This window comes from Penicilliopsis zonata (assembly GCF_001890105.1).
Source record: "Penicilliopsis zonata CBS 506.65 unplaced genomic scaffold ASPZOscaffold_6, whole genome shotgun sequence".
Classification (NCBI taxonomy): Eukaryota; Fungi; Ascomycota; class Eurotiomycetes; order Eurotiales; family Aspergillaceae; genus Penicilliopsis; species Penicilliopsis zonata.
The window spans coordinates 371755-386244 of NW_019208916.1; the positions used below are offsets into that span (position 1 = coordinate 371755).

General features: G+C 51.2%; 4 protein-coding genes across 4 annotated transcripts; 2 read left to right on the plus strand and 2 right to left on the minus strand.

Moving 5' to 3' along the window:
• Positions 1-150: 150 nt before the first annotated feature.
• Positions 151-2638, plus strand: ASPZODRAFT_1862068 (hypothetical protein). Its single transcript, XM_022727248.1, has 4 exons — positions 151-1849; positions 1911-2063; positions 2205-2251; positions 2306-2638. Exons 1-3 carry the CDS (start codon positions 500-502, stop codon positions 2232-2234), a joined length of 1533 nt encoding a protein of 510 aa, XP_022581459.1. The 5' UTR covers positions 151-499; the 3' UTR covers positions 2235-2251; positions 2306-2638.
• On the plus strand, positions 1809-2677 carry ASPZODRAFT_158963 (hypothetical protein). The gene is made up of 2 exons (XM_022726374.1): positions 1809-2063; positions 2205-2677. Exon 2 carries the CDS (start codon positions 2276-2278, stop codon positions 2432-2434), a length of 159 nt encoding a protein of 52 aa, XP_022581460.1. The 5' UTR covers positions 1809-2063; positions 2205-2275; the 3' UTR covers positions 2435-2677.
• A 230-nt stretch (positions 2678-2907) lies between these two features.
• ASPZODRAFT_151541 (hypothetical protein) lies at positions 2908-9104 on the minus strand (the record flags this gene model as incomplete). The annotated part of the gene is made up of 9 exons (XM_022725746.1): positions 2908-3036; positions 3108-3254; positions 3339-3791; positions 3880-5282; position 5368; positions 6069-7178; positions 7212-7673; positions 7739-7971; positions 8033-9104. 9 exons carry the CDS (start codon positions 9102-9104, stop codon positions 2908-2910), a joined length of 5010 nt encoding a protein of 1669 aa, XP_022581461.1.
• Positions 9105-9788: 684 nt separating this feature from the next.
• ASPZODRAFT_1862476 (hypothetical protein) lies at positions 9789-10605 on the minus strand. The gene has a single exon (XM_022727250.1). It carries the CDS (start codon positions 10336-10338, stop codon positions 9862-9864), a length of 477 nt encoding a protein of 158 aa, XP_022581462.1. The 5' UTR covers positions 10339-10605; the 3' UTR covers positions 9789-9861.
• Between the last annotated feature and the right edge of the window lie 3885 nt (positions 10606-14490).

Consider the following 14490-nt stretch of genomic DNA (forward strand, 5'->3'; position numbering starts at 1 on the left):
ACAGACAGACCTTTTCCAGGCCACACACTACCACCTACAGCTCCATATCCACTTTGTGTCAGCTGGCTAGCTACTTGTGTGGCAAACATATCCTCCTGCTATGCCGTTGAAATTTGAGTAACGGATGCTGATATCGGCTACAGTTTCGTGCAGAGAAAGAAAGACAGAAGAGTCGTTACACCGTAATCCTATCCCTTCCACCTTCCAGATTTTATCGGTCGTTACCATTGTGTGGATACTCTGTGACCACGCTACTCCTATTGATTTTTTTCTCCTCTCTCTCCCTCTCTCTCTCTCCCTCTCTCTGTCTTCTTATCTCCTACTTCTCACGTCCCATCGATATTTTATTCTGAGAGCGAATCATCGTCCCGCGGATCTTTGAAAGCCAAGACCGACCGTCTGCGAGCATTCCGACACACCACGTGGGAGGGCTTCGATATTCGAATCATTGTGCAATTCATCGGAGATCTAGGCTCGGCATACGTCTAGTCCTGCAAGGATGGGCCAGTCGCATTCAAAGGCTAAAGATGGCCCTGGTGATTCGCTGCAGTCGTATCCTTCGTTCACCCGCTCCGACACCAAGGAGTCTATCCGATCTCTGCGAGGATCAATCCGGTCCAAGATCCCCGGCGCGTCGCGGACGGACAGCCCCCGGGGATCCACCGCGGGCCTGTCTCAGGTTGACAGTCAAACCGACCGGTCGGATGCTGCGTCGGTCAAATCCAACGGCAGCCATTTACAACCGTCTCAGTCGGCAGAAGATGGCACTGCGCCACAGCCCGACGCCCTCAACCCGCCCCCATCTCCCTCCCTCTCCTCCAGCCTGAAGCGTGGCCACAAGGATGTAGACGCCATGCAGCAAAGTGGCGAGGTCGATCATGTCTCCGATGCTCCGCCAACTGGCGCAGCACCGTCCGGTACGCCTCAGAAGGCGGGCGAGTCAATTTTGATCAAGCGAGCAAACCAGCTGAATCCTATCCTCGACTTCATCTTGAATGCGCCGCTGGAGCAACACGGGTCGCCCGGGATGGGCATGGGTGCCCTCAAGTCGATCGATCTGGATGACATGATCTCACGCTTGCTGGATGCAGGCTATTCAACCAAGGTCACCAAGACTGTCTGTCTGAAGAATGCAGAGATCACGGCCATCTGCTCGGCCGCCCGTGAGCTGTTCCTGTCTCAGCCCGCTCTCCTAGAACTGGCCGCGCCGGTCAAGATCGTGGGTGATGTCCACGGCCAGTACACCGATCTCATCCGACTGTTCGAGATGTGTGGCTTCCCGCCAGCCTCCAACTACCTCTTCTTGGGCGACTACGTCGACCGCGGAAAGCAAAGTTTGGAGACCATTCTACTGCTACTGTGCTACAAGCTGAAGTATCCTGAGAACTTCTTTCTGCTCCGGGGTAATCACGAGTGTGCCAACGTTACCCGTGTGTACGGCTTCTATGATGAATGCAAACGGCGGTGTAACATCAAGATCTGGAAGACCTTTGTCGATACCTTCAACTGTCTTCCCATCGCCTCCATTGTCGCCGGCAAGATCTTTTGCGTTCATGGCGGGTTGTCGCCCAGCCTGTCGCACATGGATGATATCCGTGGCATCGCGCGTCCAACCGATGTTCCGGATTATGGGTTGCTTAATGATCTCCTCTGGAGTGATCCGGCTGACATGGAGGAAGACTGGGAACCGAATGAGCGCGGTGTCAGCTACTGTTTTGGAAAGAAAGTCATCATGAACTTCTTGCAGCGCCATGATTTCGACCTGGTGTGCCGGGCACACATGGTTGTCGAAGATGGCTACGAGTTTTATCAAGATCGCATTCTCGTCACTGTTTTCTCTGCTCCGAATGTGAGTTTTTTCTTTCTTTTTTTTTGCCACAAAGTTACCTTGCTAAAACTGGTTTCTATAGTACTGTGGTGAATTCGACAACTGGGGTGCAATAATGTCTGTTTCGGGCGAGTTGCTCTGCAGCTTCGAGTTGCTCAAACCTCTAGACTCTACAGCTTTGAAGAATCATATCAAGAAAGGTCGCAACAAGCGAAATAGCATTCTCAGCAGTCCTGTAAGTCCACCAGTCCCTTGCTTTCTTTTCTTCTTCTTCTTCTTCTTTTTGCCTTTTGCCAAGATCCAACATGTTACTCTTGTGTAACGGTGGCCGAAATATTACCCCTGCTGTAGTCAAATTGCTAACAAGCTGCGATAGCCTGCCGCGGTATCTGCGCAAAGTTATTAGACGCATCATTGCCAAGAATCACCTTTGCATCATCTTTCATCATGTCGGGTGCTCTGCACCACCGTGTTAACCTATCATTTGCATTACTGCGACCGTTTCCTTATCCGGATAAGACTTCCCAATATCTGTGCGATCTCTGCGCTCCAACCCCTCCTGTCCCAGGATATCATCCCGGGAGGAGCTCACGCGCTCTTCAATAAATGGAGAAAAGCCGACCCTCGGGCCAAGGTTCTGCCTAGAGGACTCGAAAAACAAATGGCTGTGGCCAGATTGAATACCGCCCGCATGGGACGAGTGGTGGAAGAAATCTTCTCTTCGCGAAGCGCCATAACTGCGCAAGAGAGAGTTTCTGCTTGAAAGTCCAAAAGGCAAATACAGGCCATGGAATCTTTTACTATAACGAGACGAGAATATAGAGAGAGAGGCCAGGCAGGCGAACGTGCACCGCCTCAGAGTTTTCTTTTCCCAGGGGAGTTTATTGGATTTTTTTATATGCCATGATATATGTACGCCGGGTTTGATTGCCATGACGATGCTGTTTTATTTTCTTGTCCTTTCCTTTTTACGTCTTTCTTCTTTCTTCTACTGGAGGTTCGGTCAGATACTTGGGAGTTGTGGCTACTGGCAAAACATCTATCACATCCATGAAATTCCAAATGATTAAGAATTCGCATCAGTATCCTTCTTGTAGGAAAATAGAAGCAGATAGCTTCCAGATTTCCTCTTCAATGCTGGGCGCTACCACCTGTCTATTCAAGTCTTCTGAGATTGGACCCAAGCCGAGCATGCCGAATCGGGGATCCTAAAACTATGTAAGAAAAAAAAAAGTGAATGGTTGGAAAGGGGGGGGGGAGTTTCTTTCAGGAACCATACATGCATGAAATATACTCCCGTCAGCGTCTCACCTGTAGGAATAGACGCCTTCTTCAGCCTTTGAGGGATAAAGGGATCGGTGGGTAGTTTGAGGATAGGCACCGCGCTCGGCTGGAAGGTGAAGGAGCGGTTATAGGTGGTGGAGACCTGTATACGTAAATATTGAAGAAGAAGAAGAAGAAGAAGAAGAAGAAGAAAAAAATAGGAAATATGAAACTGATACTTTCCTACCTTCAAGGAAGTGACCCCCCTATCAACGGAGGAATCGCAATGTAAACCGGTCAGACGCTCGCCGCCTGGCCCATCGATGGAGAAAGGGATCTTGTTTGATTCGTCCTGACTGGCGGTCGAGAGACAGGCTTGTAGACAGGGCAAGCCCGAGGATTGGGTATAGAAAAAATCGACGCCGACGATGGCCGCCTTGGAGACCGTCACGGAGAGGCGGTCTAGGTGAGGGAGGAGGGAGCCCTGGACGCCGCCGAAGGCGACGAGCACGAGGGGGCGGTACTCTGATGAGGATCTCGGGGCGCACCCTGCGAAGCAGTCGTCGTGGAGATTGAGATGGGTAGGCGGCGGGGTTGGGTACCAGAGGCCCATGGAGCGGAGGGAATAAGTCGTAGCCGTAGATGATGGGAAGAGAGGCTGCATGCTGGCCGGGACGGAGAGGGAGACCATTTTGAAGCCCTAGAAAGTACTGGTAATTAGGTTATTGTTCTTCTTTTTTTTTTTTAAAAAAAAAAATAAATAAATAAATAATTCTAGATTTGCTTACATCGAAACACCCTTTCAAGGTGTGGATAGCATCTTTCATGCACAGGCGGACAGTCTGGGGCAGTCCATCTGGCGAGCCGGCCCAGGCGGACATGGCCCCATGGCTGGTTACGGCACGGAGGGCCTTGATGCCTCGCGGGCCAACAGCGACGATCAGACCGGTCAGATCACTGCCGTCGGCATCGAAACAAAGCCAGGCTTCGCTGGAGGGAACGACGTAGCCCATGGGAAGATCCTGGGCGTCATCATCGAGCACGAACCGCAGGCCGGAGATGTACCGTGTGTTCGCAAACGTGCGAAACGAGACCGCGATGCTCTTCACCTTGGATGGGACAGAGACAATCTGTTCGTAGATGACCCGGCACGGCATGCCGGCGGGCGCTGCTGCTCCTGTTGTCGTCCTCGGCGCAAAGTCGCCGCCCACTGTTCTCCAATTGGGATCTGGGATTCCAATCTCATGCGGGGGCTGGAGGGCTCGTCGCATCCCCGGTTCTGTGAGGGGACATTCAAGCAGTAGGCTTGCCAGGTCTCGGAGGCACCGCCAGACTCGCATCCGGTTATGCTGCTGTCCGCTGGGCAGTCCGGCCAGGGCAGTTCTCTCGTAGAGGTCTTTCCAATCCCGCCTCCGCTGCTCAGAAGCCGGGCTAAAGGACGGGTGTCTCGCCTCGATGCAGAAGCCGCGTTCCTGCTCCCAGTCGAATCGCGACGCCCAGAAGGTCTGCGTGAGCGGGAGGGTGGCGAAGGACCGTGCCGCGAGCCGTGCGTTGGCAACGCTCTGCGACGGTAAAAGCATCTGGATGGCCTCCAGAATCTCTTGGGGCAGATTTTGGAAGCAGTCGGGTGCCTGCCGAAAGGCCACGGAGATGCTGCAGATCCCCTCCAGCTTGCCCGGTTCGCCGGATACTCTGCACTCGGCGAGAGCCCTCCTGATTTCGGGTGCATCTAGGGGTGTCGACTTCGAGAACTTGAGGGGAGAGACTTTGTTCGAGAGAAGGTACCGTCTCACAAAACCCGTGATGTAGACGTCTTCCCAGGGATACCCGCCGACAGGATGTCGCTCCATCAGTTCGCCATAGGTATGGCCCCAGTCCAGCCAACCTTTATGGTTCGCCGGACAAGAAAGACAGAGATCATACAGACATTCCACGTCCACCGAGTGCGGATGAAGTATCCTCTGCAGCAACTGCCAGCACGCATCATGAAATACGAAGCCAGGCTGCGGTTGCCCACGGATCCCGATCAGGGTGGGGAAAACATCCTCCTTCGACCAGACGAACCCTTCATCGCTCCATTGCGACGTGGGATCAGAAGGCGCCGCAATCGAGGAGAAATGACGCGGCACACGGGCGCCGACACCGGTTAAGAAGGGTCGTCCATCCAACGCTGAGTTGCTGTCGCATCTGACTGTTAGCACAAGTTAGTCTGGGTCGACATTATCGAAACGAGAGAGAGAGAGAGAGGGGGGGGTTTCAACGGACTTGCGCGGAACTCTGTCTGCCACGATCCAGTCGAATCCATATAAAGCACATTATTACCACAAAGGACGCAACAAACACGAGAGACCTGCATTGAGGGCAAGTAGATAGATAGAGCTCCAGTTGATAGGTGTGATAAGATAGACTAGATCGTACGGCTAGTCGACGAAACCGCTGCGTAGACTAATATCAGGGAGGTATCCAGAGGACTTTCGATGAGAAGAGAGAGAGAGAGGGAGGCAGGGAGGGAGGGAGGGAGGGAGAGGAACCAGTATCATCGAGCCTCGGACGAAAGACAACGCTGATGCCTAAGTTGGACGCGTTGAGTTTTGCAGGAAATCAACAGGCGGCGATGCTCTGACAACGCCAAGAGCATCAGTGCTCCTCCAATGATGAAGCATCTATGCAATAGGAGATCTAGGCTGTAGAAAGGATTAGGAGGAAAAGGAGGCAAAAGATTCAAAAGGAAAATCCCACTTTTTGTTTTGCTAAGCTTCGATATATAGGGAAAAAAATTCGCCTGGTAGAAATGCCAAAAAATCATTTGGTGACAAAATTAGGGAGACAAGGACAAGGGGATTTGTACAACATGCCCACGCAGGCTCCTGGGAAATAAATGCTCATGCTCTTTTTTGTATGGTAGTCGTCGCAATGGTGGCAGACAGCTCATCCAAGTCTGATATTGTAAATGCTCCGTTCATTCATAGTCCCTGACGTATCGCCCAGGCAGTTCTACGTCCCACATGGGCCGCTCCACGACTGCCACTTCCAGGTGAGTCGAGTTGACGCTATCATCGCTGAGATGACCAGCGTTATCTAGTTGAGGGAGAAGGCTGAGGGGGACGATTCCAAGGATGTCACGGTATTTGTAGGTATGCCACCACTGCCGGTTGGCTTGGGCGGCGGCATTCTCGAGATCAATGAGTGGCTGCGGAGCGGGCGAGGCGAAGACGTCAAGCTCGTCGAGCTTTCGACTTGGGGTGCCCTCAACCTTGTCGATGAGTGCCAGAAGTCTGTTGTGGCGAGCAGGCGTTTGCTTCTGCGGAGTGCCGGTCGCCTCAACGTCAGGGTTCTCCCGCCGGAGACGGGCCATGTCTGCCTCGTTGGCGGTCGCAAAGGCCTCGTCGTGTTCAAGGGCATCCTCCTCTTCTTCTTCATCAGCAGCAGCAGCAGCAGCACGGGGTCGCTCCCTTTCCAGTGAGACCCAGACTCCCTGCGAATCATCGTTGCCCGTGATCTTGCGGATTTTGGTCCCGATCGAGATATCTGCCTGGGTGTGGGGGATCCGGTCACCAGCGCCGCTGTTCGGCTTCTTCCTCTCGCGCTCCTCCTCCTCCAAAAGTTCACGCTTGCGTTTCTGGGAGGCAGACGCCTTGACAAGTTGGTCATTTGTGTTCCCCGCTTCCGATTCGAGCTCCTCAGGGGAAGGGAAATCCTTGGAAAGGTCGAACATCCACAGCCAGGAAGTACCGTACAGCCAGAGGCGTTCACGATTCCCAAACAAATCCCACACCCAGCCCATGGCTCGGTCCTTGACGCCCCGGAATTCTGCAGGGAGATAGGCCTTGGGGTTTCTTCGGGACCAATCGGACAGTTTGCCGTCGAGAGCTTCGAACTCAATCAGCTGATGTTCGCTTGTCAGGACCATGAGCCGGTCTTCGTTTTCGCGACGACCCTGAGGTCGGAATGACATTAGCACCACGCCTGACTTGAGACGAGGAATTGGTGACTCGGTCGCTGATTGACACCAACGCTCGCCATCGATTGCAGTCTGTTCATCGTCATCGTCATCAGACTCGTCGTCGGAGTCCCCGGCCATGCCACGCTTTGCGGGAGCTGCTGGGTTCGACCCGGTTACCGTCTTCAAGACCCAAGTATCCACGCAACCAGACAAATCGCCGGATGCCAGAATCTTGCTATCATCCGAGAACACCACGCATCGTATTGTACGCTCGTAATGGCCCAAGGTCCCGTGGGAGGCCTTTTCATGGCGAGTGTGCCGAGAAACCCGATTCACTTTGACGAGCTGGGGCAGAATTTGGGGCTTTTCCGTCGAGACAGCAGGGATCTCAAACCGAGCGAGGTAGACATCACTGTTGGGGCGAACAACGCACAGCCAACGAGAGTCGGGAGAAATGTTTAGCACACGCGCCCCCTCCTCAGCGAGCTCGGGCGGGATGTCGAGCTTCTGGATGCGTAAAACACCGCGTTCATCGCCCTTGCGACGACGAACGGCGAACACCTTGACGTTTGATATCGTTGCGACCGCCAGGATCTTGCCGTCTGACGAAAGAACGGCGGATGTGATGTTCTCCTCTCCCTGTTTTTGTATATTGTCAGCGTATTCTAATATTTACGTGACAAAGAAAAAGACGTTCTCCATACCTGGATCAGAACTTTCCCGACCAGACGATGCCTTTTCCCTTCTGTAGCCTCATTGGCCGAAGTAGGGCCTCTCAACATGCGCCAGATGCTGATCTCTCGATCCCAGAAACTCATAACAAGGCGAGAGGAAGGAGATGAAGATAATTGGGGAATCTGAGGCAAACTGGATAACTTTCTATGATGTTCTTTTCCAAATTCACGCAGAGGTAACACGACCGGGGCAGCATCGGGGCCTATGTATCATACGTTAGAATGAGGGGAGAAGGACAAGGAGGGAGAGGGTTCAAAACTTACCACCAGAGACAGCAATGCTGATATCCCTTGTCTCGTAGACTGCAAAGGCTTTGACATCATGAGAGTGGTAGCGACGATGCATGACCTCCGCCCATCTGGCTTTCTTGTCACCTTTCTCCGAGTCCTTTTTCCGGTAGACGACAGTCCGCTGGTCGGCACCGCCACTGATGACGGTCTCGCCATCGGCACTGACGGCGACATCGAGGACATCAGCCAGATGGCCCGATAGCCGCTGGATGAGAGCGTAATTCTTGCCATCCCAGAATCTGATCTCCCCGGCCGAGTCACCCGAGACGATGGTGCCATCGGGCAGACACTTGACCGACCATACCAACAGCTCCTTGGCTCCACCGTTGGGGCCCTTGCCCAGCGAGATCGTCCTCAGCAGCTGGCCGCTGCGGATGTCGAAGAGTCTGATCGAGCTATCGGCGTACCCGGCGACAATCGTATGGCGGTTCTGAAAGGTGACGCTGAGCACACGCGCTCTCTTGGTCGACGGGCGCATCAGTCGGAGGAAGGACAGTTCCTCGTTGGCGGTAGAGAAGATGACGATCGAGCCGTCCGCACAGCCCGCAGCGAGGTTCTGGCCCGTGAACTCACCCTCGGCGGGGGGTAACCACTTCCCATCCTTGCCGCGCTGGGTCGGCTGCCACCGCGGCTGCGCAGCCAGACACCAGATCTCGCCGTGGTTCCCGCTCGAATGACGCAGCGGCCGCCCCTGCTCCAGATCCCACTCGGTCACGGTCGTCGAGTATCCGATGCTGAAAAGACGCAACCGACCGGGCAGCTTGCTGCTGCTGCCACTGCCACCATCCGGACCATCTTCAGGCGGGTCGAGCGTCCACGCCAGCCCTTCAATGCTGCGGTCTTTTCCTCCCCGGAGAACAGTCTCTTGCACCCAGGCGCCACGCAGCGGGTTCCAGATCTCGATATCACCGTTCGCTCGGCCAACCGCGAGTCGGAGGGTCGGAACGCCGCGTCCAGCAAGGCCAGCGGACGGCGGGTGCGAAAAGGCAAGCGCGTTGATCGCCTGGGGGTTGTAGGGCATGAAGCGACAGCGGTGAATATCCATGATCGCGACTGTCTGTATAAAATCGGCACTAGACACAACAATAAATTGATTAATAGGGAAAAAAAAAAAGAGGAATAGCGAGACGAATATCCAGCTGCTAGTCGAAGCCAGCTGTTACACAGTCATCTCGCAGAAGACGGATTGCTGGTCAAATGAAAAAGGTGGTGCCGTGCCGCAACGTCGGTCTTTCTCTTGCGGCGTTGGAGATAATAATTTTTAGATCTTCCCTGCAGGGGAGTTTTTCCCGAACCCGCAGCGGGCACGTGATCGGCTACACCTGCTGTGGACGAATGCACCGCCTGCCCTATATGCTGACCGCCTGGCAGAACCTTGTTGACCTGCGACTGCAGTTGTGGACACCGTTTGGGCTATTAAGCATCTACAACTGTACAATTCCTCGATACCGAGACAATGCCATCGGAAAACTTTATGGATGAATCTGTATTATATGTGCGAGATGAATATATATTGATGAAAACGTTAGATGGACTTAAGCCATGCACCAAACAACCAGTGCCTTCTCCAGCGTTTTGCCGGCATTATATCGAGGCGGTCAGCCATAGAAGAAGAAAAAAACATCATCGTCTTGCCTCCATCCAGCCACCAGAATGAGGGCAGCTTTCCTCTCCTCCTTGGATAGTTTTATCTCTACGTGAATGAACCGGCCTGCTCCATGTAATGCACTCCGGTTACTTCTATTCTGAGGGGTGCATGGTTTCAGATCGGTACCCTTGCCGCTGACGCCCCAAGTGATGTCTCACTGATACACCCGACGTTTCTGCAGAGTCCAGCCAAGTAAGCAAGTACCGATGCAGTTCCTTGCTTTAAACCGTAGTACAGGTAAACATACTAACGGAGGATTCCTGCGGATAGCCATGACCAGTCTCTTTGACAATAGCAGCAGCTTACTCGGCGCCAACCCAATTCCTAGAGAAAGCTGCAGGCTGTCAAAAACCTTCAATACGAATCCACAGCGGAGCATAAAAAGACAGACCGGTACGTAGTTACCTAGTAACTGGAACGTACGGAGTATAGTTAGGTAAAGCTTCGAAAGCGAAAAAAAAAAAGAGGCGTGGAATTCACTCCACCGAATGTTTTCGAGCAATGAGAAAAAGCGGTATATAATGTCTCGCTCCACATAGGCAGGAAAACTCTGGTTACCAGATAGGGCCGTGCCGCAGACGAGTGGACATTTACTTGAATTCAAACGAGTCGACAATTCGCGTAGGTACATAGGTATTCGGTCTGACAGAAGTATTCCGTTAGAAGAGACCCGACGCGACTGAAGCGTCACTCGACTGTTTCGGCCGGTGGTTCGATGGACGGTGGACCGGTAGGAAGTCACGGGTCTGCGCGGAGTGGATTCGGAGAGAAATTCGACAGCCACCTTCTAGAAACTGCGAGATTGTCAAGATGAAGACAGTAGTTAGTAGTTACTAGTACTGAATAGTTGAGTAGTTAGTAGTTGTTCCGGAGTACGACGGGGTACGGAGTACTTACCTACTAAGATAGTTAGGTACTCTTCCACGTACTCCATACTCCGTATCGACGGCTGCCTAGTGTACCTAGGTTAGGTAGATCATAGCTAGGAGTAGTATCCTGGGTAGATTCTATACTGATAGACGGTTTTACCTACTGACTAGGTACAGAATAAAGAATGTATGCATCATGATTGTGATAGTGTGAGGCTAGAGCATTAGTCAATTAGTGTCTTTTTGGGATGACTCGTAAGAACCATCGCAGTTACCGTACCAATACCAGGAGAGAAACCCATCCGTACCGTACCGTACATACAAGACCACGTCCTGTACCGAACCCGAGACTCCCTCCTCTCCTCTCCTCTCCACCGCAGGCTGAGCCAGGCTGAGCCAGCCCAAAGGGGTTAAATTGGGAGGTTACGGTTACTCCGTACGGTATCTATTCCTGGCGTTGATTACCTTCCAGGTTAGTATCTGAGCTGAGATGCCGTCATCGATTCAACACTTCCTCCTATTCAATAGGGGTGGCTTGGCGCGAACCGGTCATGCCGGCTTTGTTGTACGGAGTACCTAGTTATCTACTAATTAATTAGATCCTAGGTACTCTGTAGATACTCCGTACCTAGGTACGGAGTACGGAGTACTATCAGGCTTTGTTCACAGCTCGAACCAAGTTTGTTGTTCCGACTTCAATTCATTCCGTGTTATCCCCGACGCGTCTAGGTACCTAGGTATCTAAACTACAGGAGCATAACAATTACCACTTCATCTACAATTTTAATATTATTAAATATTCTATCATTATTCTATTATCTACCTCTGTCGATAATTGGTTCTGGGCTGAGATGCTACCCCGCAGTCTAGATCGCCCCTCACTCGTGTCAGGCAGACAGGACAGAATAACCGATTCTGTGGCTCAGCGAACTTGGCTAGATAGTAGATACCACTCCAGAAACATCATCCAGTGGCTAGGGAACTCTTTCGCTTATGTCCATTCCATCTTCAGCTCGCCTCTTATCATGTCAATGGTTCTTTTCTGCAGATCGATTGGCCGGGAACCGATGACAAGCGCCTCAGGCCCGCCACAGTGAACCAGGGTGATTCTGACGTGGCATGAGCAATTCATCCAGGTGGAGGGAAAGAGTAGTTGCTGTATTATTATTATTCTTCTTCTTCTTCCTCTTCTTCTTCCTCTTCTTCCTGCTGCGGCCCGTGGTGGATTGAAGGGTTAATCTACGGGGATACGAGTTCAGCCGCAGTCTGAGAGCAGATTGCCGATCGAGTCGGCCTATTGGAGAGGACAAGATACTTTTTCTTTTGCCTTATGAACCATGGTATGTCTGTAGTAATAATAAAGAATGATTCTGACTATCTAACTGGTATGTGGAAGTATTGTCCACCTCGGCCGACTTAGACGGTAGACTGCTATGATGTCATGTGATTATCACTTTATATAATTATACTCTGTATACTCTGTAGTTACTAACTAGTTACTATGGTACTATTTATAATAGTTGTAAAGGGGAATAGTGAAGCAATTGTACTGTCTTTCAGTGCATTATTGCTGGGTATCTATATATCCCTTGCTCATGGACCCAGTATTCCAGACACCTCCTATCTACTCCGTAGACAGCCTCGGAAGAAAGTCAATAATGGATGACTAGTCATGGAACCACGTCAATAACCATCAGAAACAAGATCTAAAAGGATTAGACACGACCCAACACTGCCTTTAACTTTAAGCCGTGCCGTGTCGGTCGCAGGCACCTAGTAACACCAGGTAGGTACAGGTCCTATATCTATTTATGTAGAGTAAATCATCAGATCAATTAATAAGTAAATAGAACCAGTGATTATACTGGAGTAGTTCAAATCATAATTCAATTCTGCCATTATAGTAATTATTATTGTACTACTCCATGTAATTTGGTCGGAGATTTGTGCCTCAGCCTGGGCCACTTCCCCCCACAACGATCCAGGAGAGAACCTTGACCAGGATTGCTGGTCGGAATGCAGTAAGCAGTGGATAGAACATTATCATCTTGTAGTACTTGTATGGAGTATACGTACCTAGTAGTATACTATATACGGAGTATTACTTATACTACAGTGGTTACAATGTACACAGATACCTTAGGTACTCCGTACGGACAGGACAGTCTCATTCACTGACGCGATGAAGCCGTCCCATGTCAGGGCCAGAGCCAGTCAGCAAGCGACGCCCGTCCCAGACCCTGGAACGCGATCGTGTGCGAACCGCGAGTCGCCGACTCCGCAGTGGATAGTAGGTAAGAGTAAGTAAAAGTAAGAGAAAGCACTCTCTATGGTGGTCATCAGCTAGCTATTAGTGATTATTATTCGAATCCTCTTGTACTAGCTAGTATGTGGAACATCACCCACGCGTCGCGATGTTTTGCAGCTGCAGACAATACTACTACGAATAACTGGGTTAGGTAGGTACTTTTACGTCAATTAGTCGACTTATATATGAGGTAGTACTCTGTAGAGTCTGTACCTCTTAAAGCCTTAGTACTCCGTACCTTTTGTAAGGTACCTAGTTACTTAGTATTTAACTAAAGGTAGGTAATTAGTACCTTACACTGTCACGGCAATGACATAAGCCGGAGATCAGTCCCCCACTCACTGGAGCTGGCACGCGGTCGGCGGAGCTTACAGTACTACTGGTACTAGGTAGTAGTTTGTACGTTGGTACCGGCTAATTTGGTAATTTGGTAGGCAGTGAATAGAATGATTTCTAGACTAGAGTAAGAAGTACATAGAAGAGTTAATAGGTAGTTAATTAGTTGACAAGGTATGTAGTATGTAACTACCTGTAGTCTGTAGTATGTCCCTCTAATCTTGTTTCGAGTCCCTTCCTTTAGGAGTCTCCAAGTCGAGTGATTGGCTGGATATGAGGTTGGCTCTGGACTGAGACAGGCAGGCCAGCCATGACTAGCAGCAGCCCATACGGAGATGGTGCAGTGGTACGCTGCGTTTCGCCTCCTTGTATTCAGCCTCGTCAGTGCATAGTAGAATATTCAATACAGTACCATCCAGCTACCTACCTACTAGGTAGGTAGAGACTTATACTATAGTAGAAGAATTACATTAATCATTAATATTACTTCATATATAAATGTATCATTCAAATAACATACGCAAGCTACACTGTCTGCTAGTATTGAATACTGTATAATACTGGATACAACACCGTTTCTATACATACGTTACCATACCGTACACCTGCAAGCTAGCTGCTGCACCTCGACCGACCTCCATCTCCGGGCTCCTCTCGTCCTCTTATTTTCCTCCTCCCTCTTCTTCTTACTACACCCGCCTGGAGAGAGAGAGAGAATCACCTCCTCACCTTTCCCTCCTCCCTCCCTCCTCCTCCTTCCTCACCTCTTCCCTCCCACCCCCTTTATCTCTCTTCCCACCCCCCTCCCCCCCCCAATTTCTCGGAGAGAGAGAGAGAGATACGCGAGACTGGTTTTAAAGAAGGGGAAAGAGAAAAAAAAAAGCACGACTGCCCTCTTGGTTGACTGATCGGAAATTCCTTCCCCTCAGTTGACTCATTGTGCTGTCTGTCTGTATTTTTTTTGAACCTCGACACTCCAGTTCTCCAGTCGAGCCGTGTCCGTCAGCTCCTGCTTCGACGTTACCTCCTCACACACCCCCTCACCCCTTCTCTGTGGTCGTTGTTCGTTAAGTCAAACGACGAACCCTTCTCCTATTTGTCCTCCGGTGCCCTTTTTTTCTTCTTTTTTTAAAGATCTGTGATATCCAAACACCCTTCCCTAATCCAGCTCCTGCTGGTTAGAAGAGCGTTTAGAGAGGGGAGAAATCTTTTTGTCGGGGATCCATTCGCCTTCCGTGCCTTCGTGTCCAGTGTGTTCATGGTCAGCTTG

Coding starts and splice junctions, on each gene's coding strand:
- ASPZODRAFT_1862068 (XM_022727248.1), top strand. CDS start 500: ATGGGCCAGTCGCATTCAAAGGCTAAAGATGGCCCTGGTGATTCGCTG. Junction 1,850..1,910: donor CTGTTTTCTCTGCTCCGAAT/GTGAGTTTTTTC, acceptor TGGTTTCTATAG/TACTGTGGTGAATTCGACAA. Junction 2,064..2,204: donor ATAGCATTCTCAGCAGTCCT/GTAAGTCCACCA, acceptor AAGCTGCGATAG/CCTGCCGCGGTATCTGCGCA.
- ASPZODRAFT_158963 (XM_022726374.1), top strand. CDS start 2,276: ATGTCGGGTGCTCTGCACCACCGTGTTAACCTATCATTTGCATTACTG.
- ASPZODRAFT_1862476 (XM_022727250.1), bottom strand. CDS start 10,338: ATGTACCTACGCGAATTGTCGACTCGTTTGAATTCAAGTAAATGTCCA.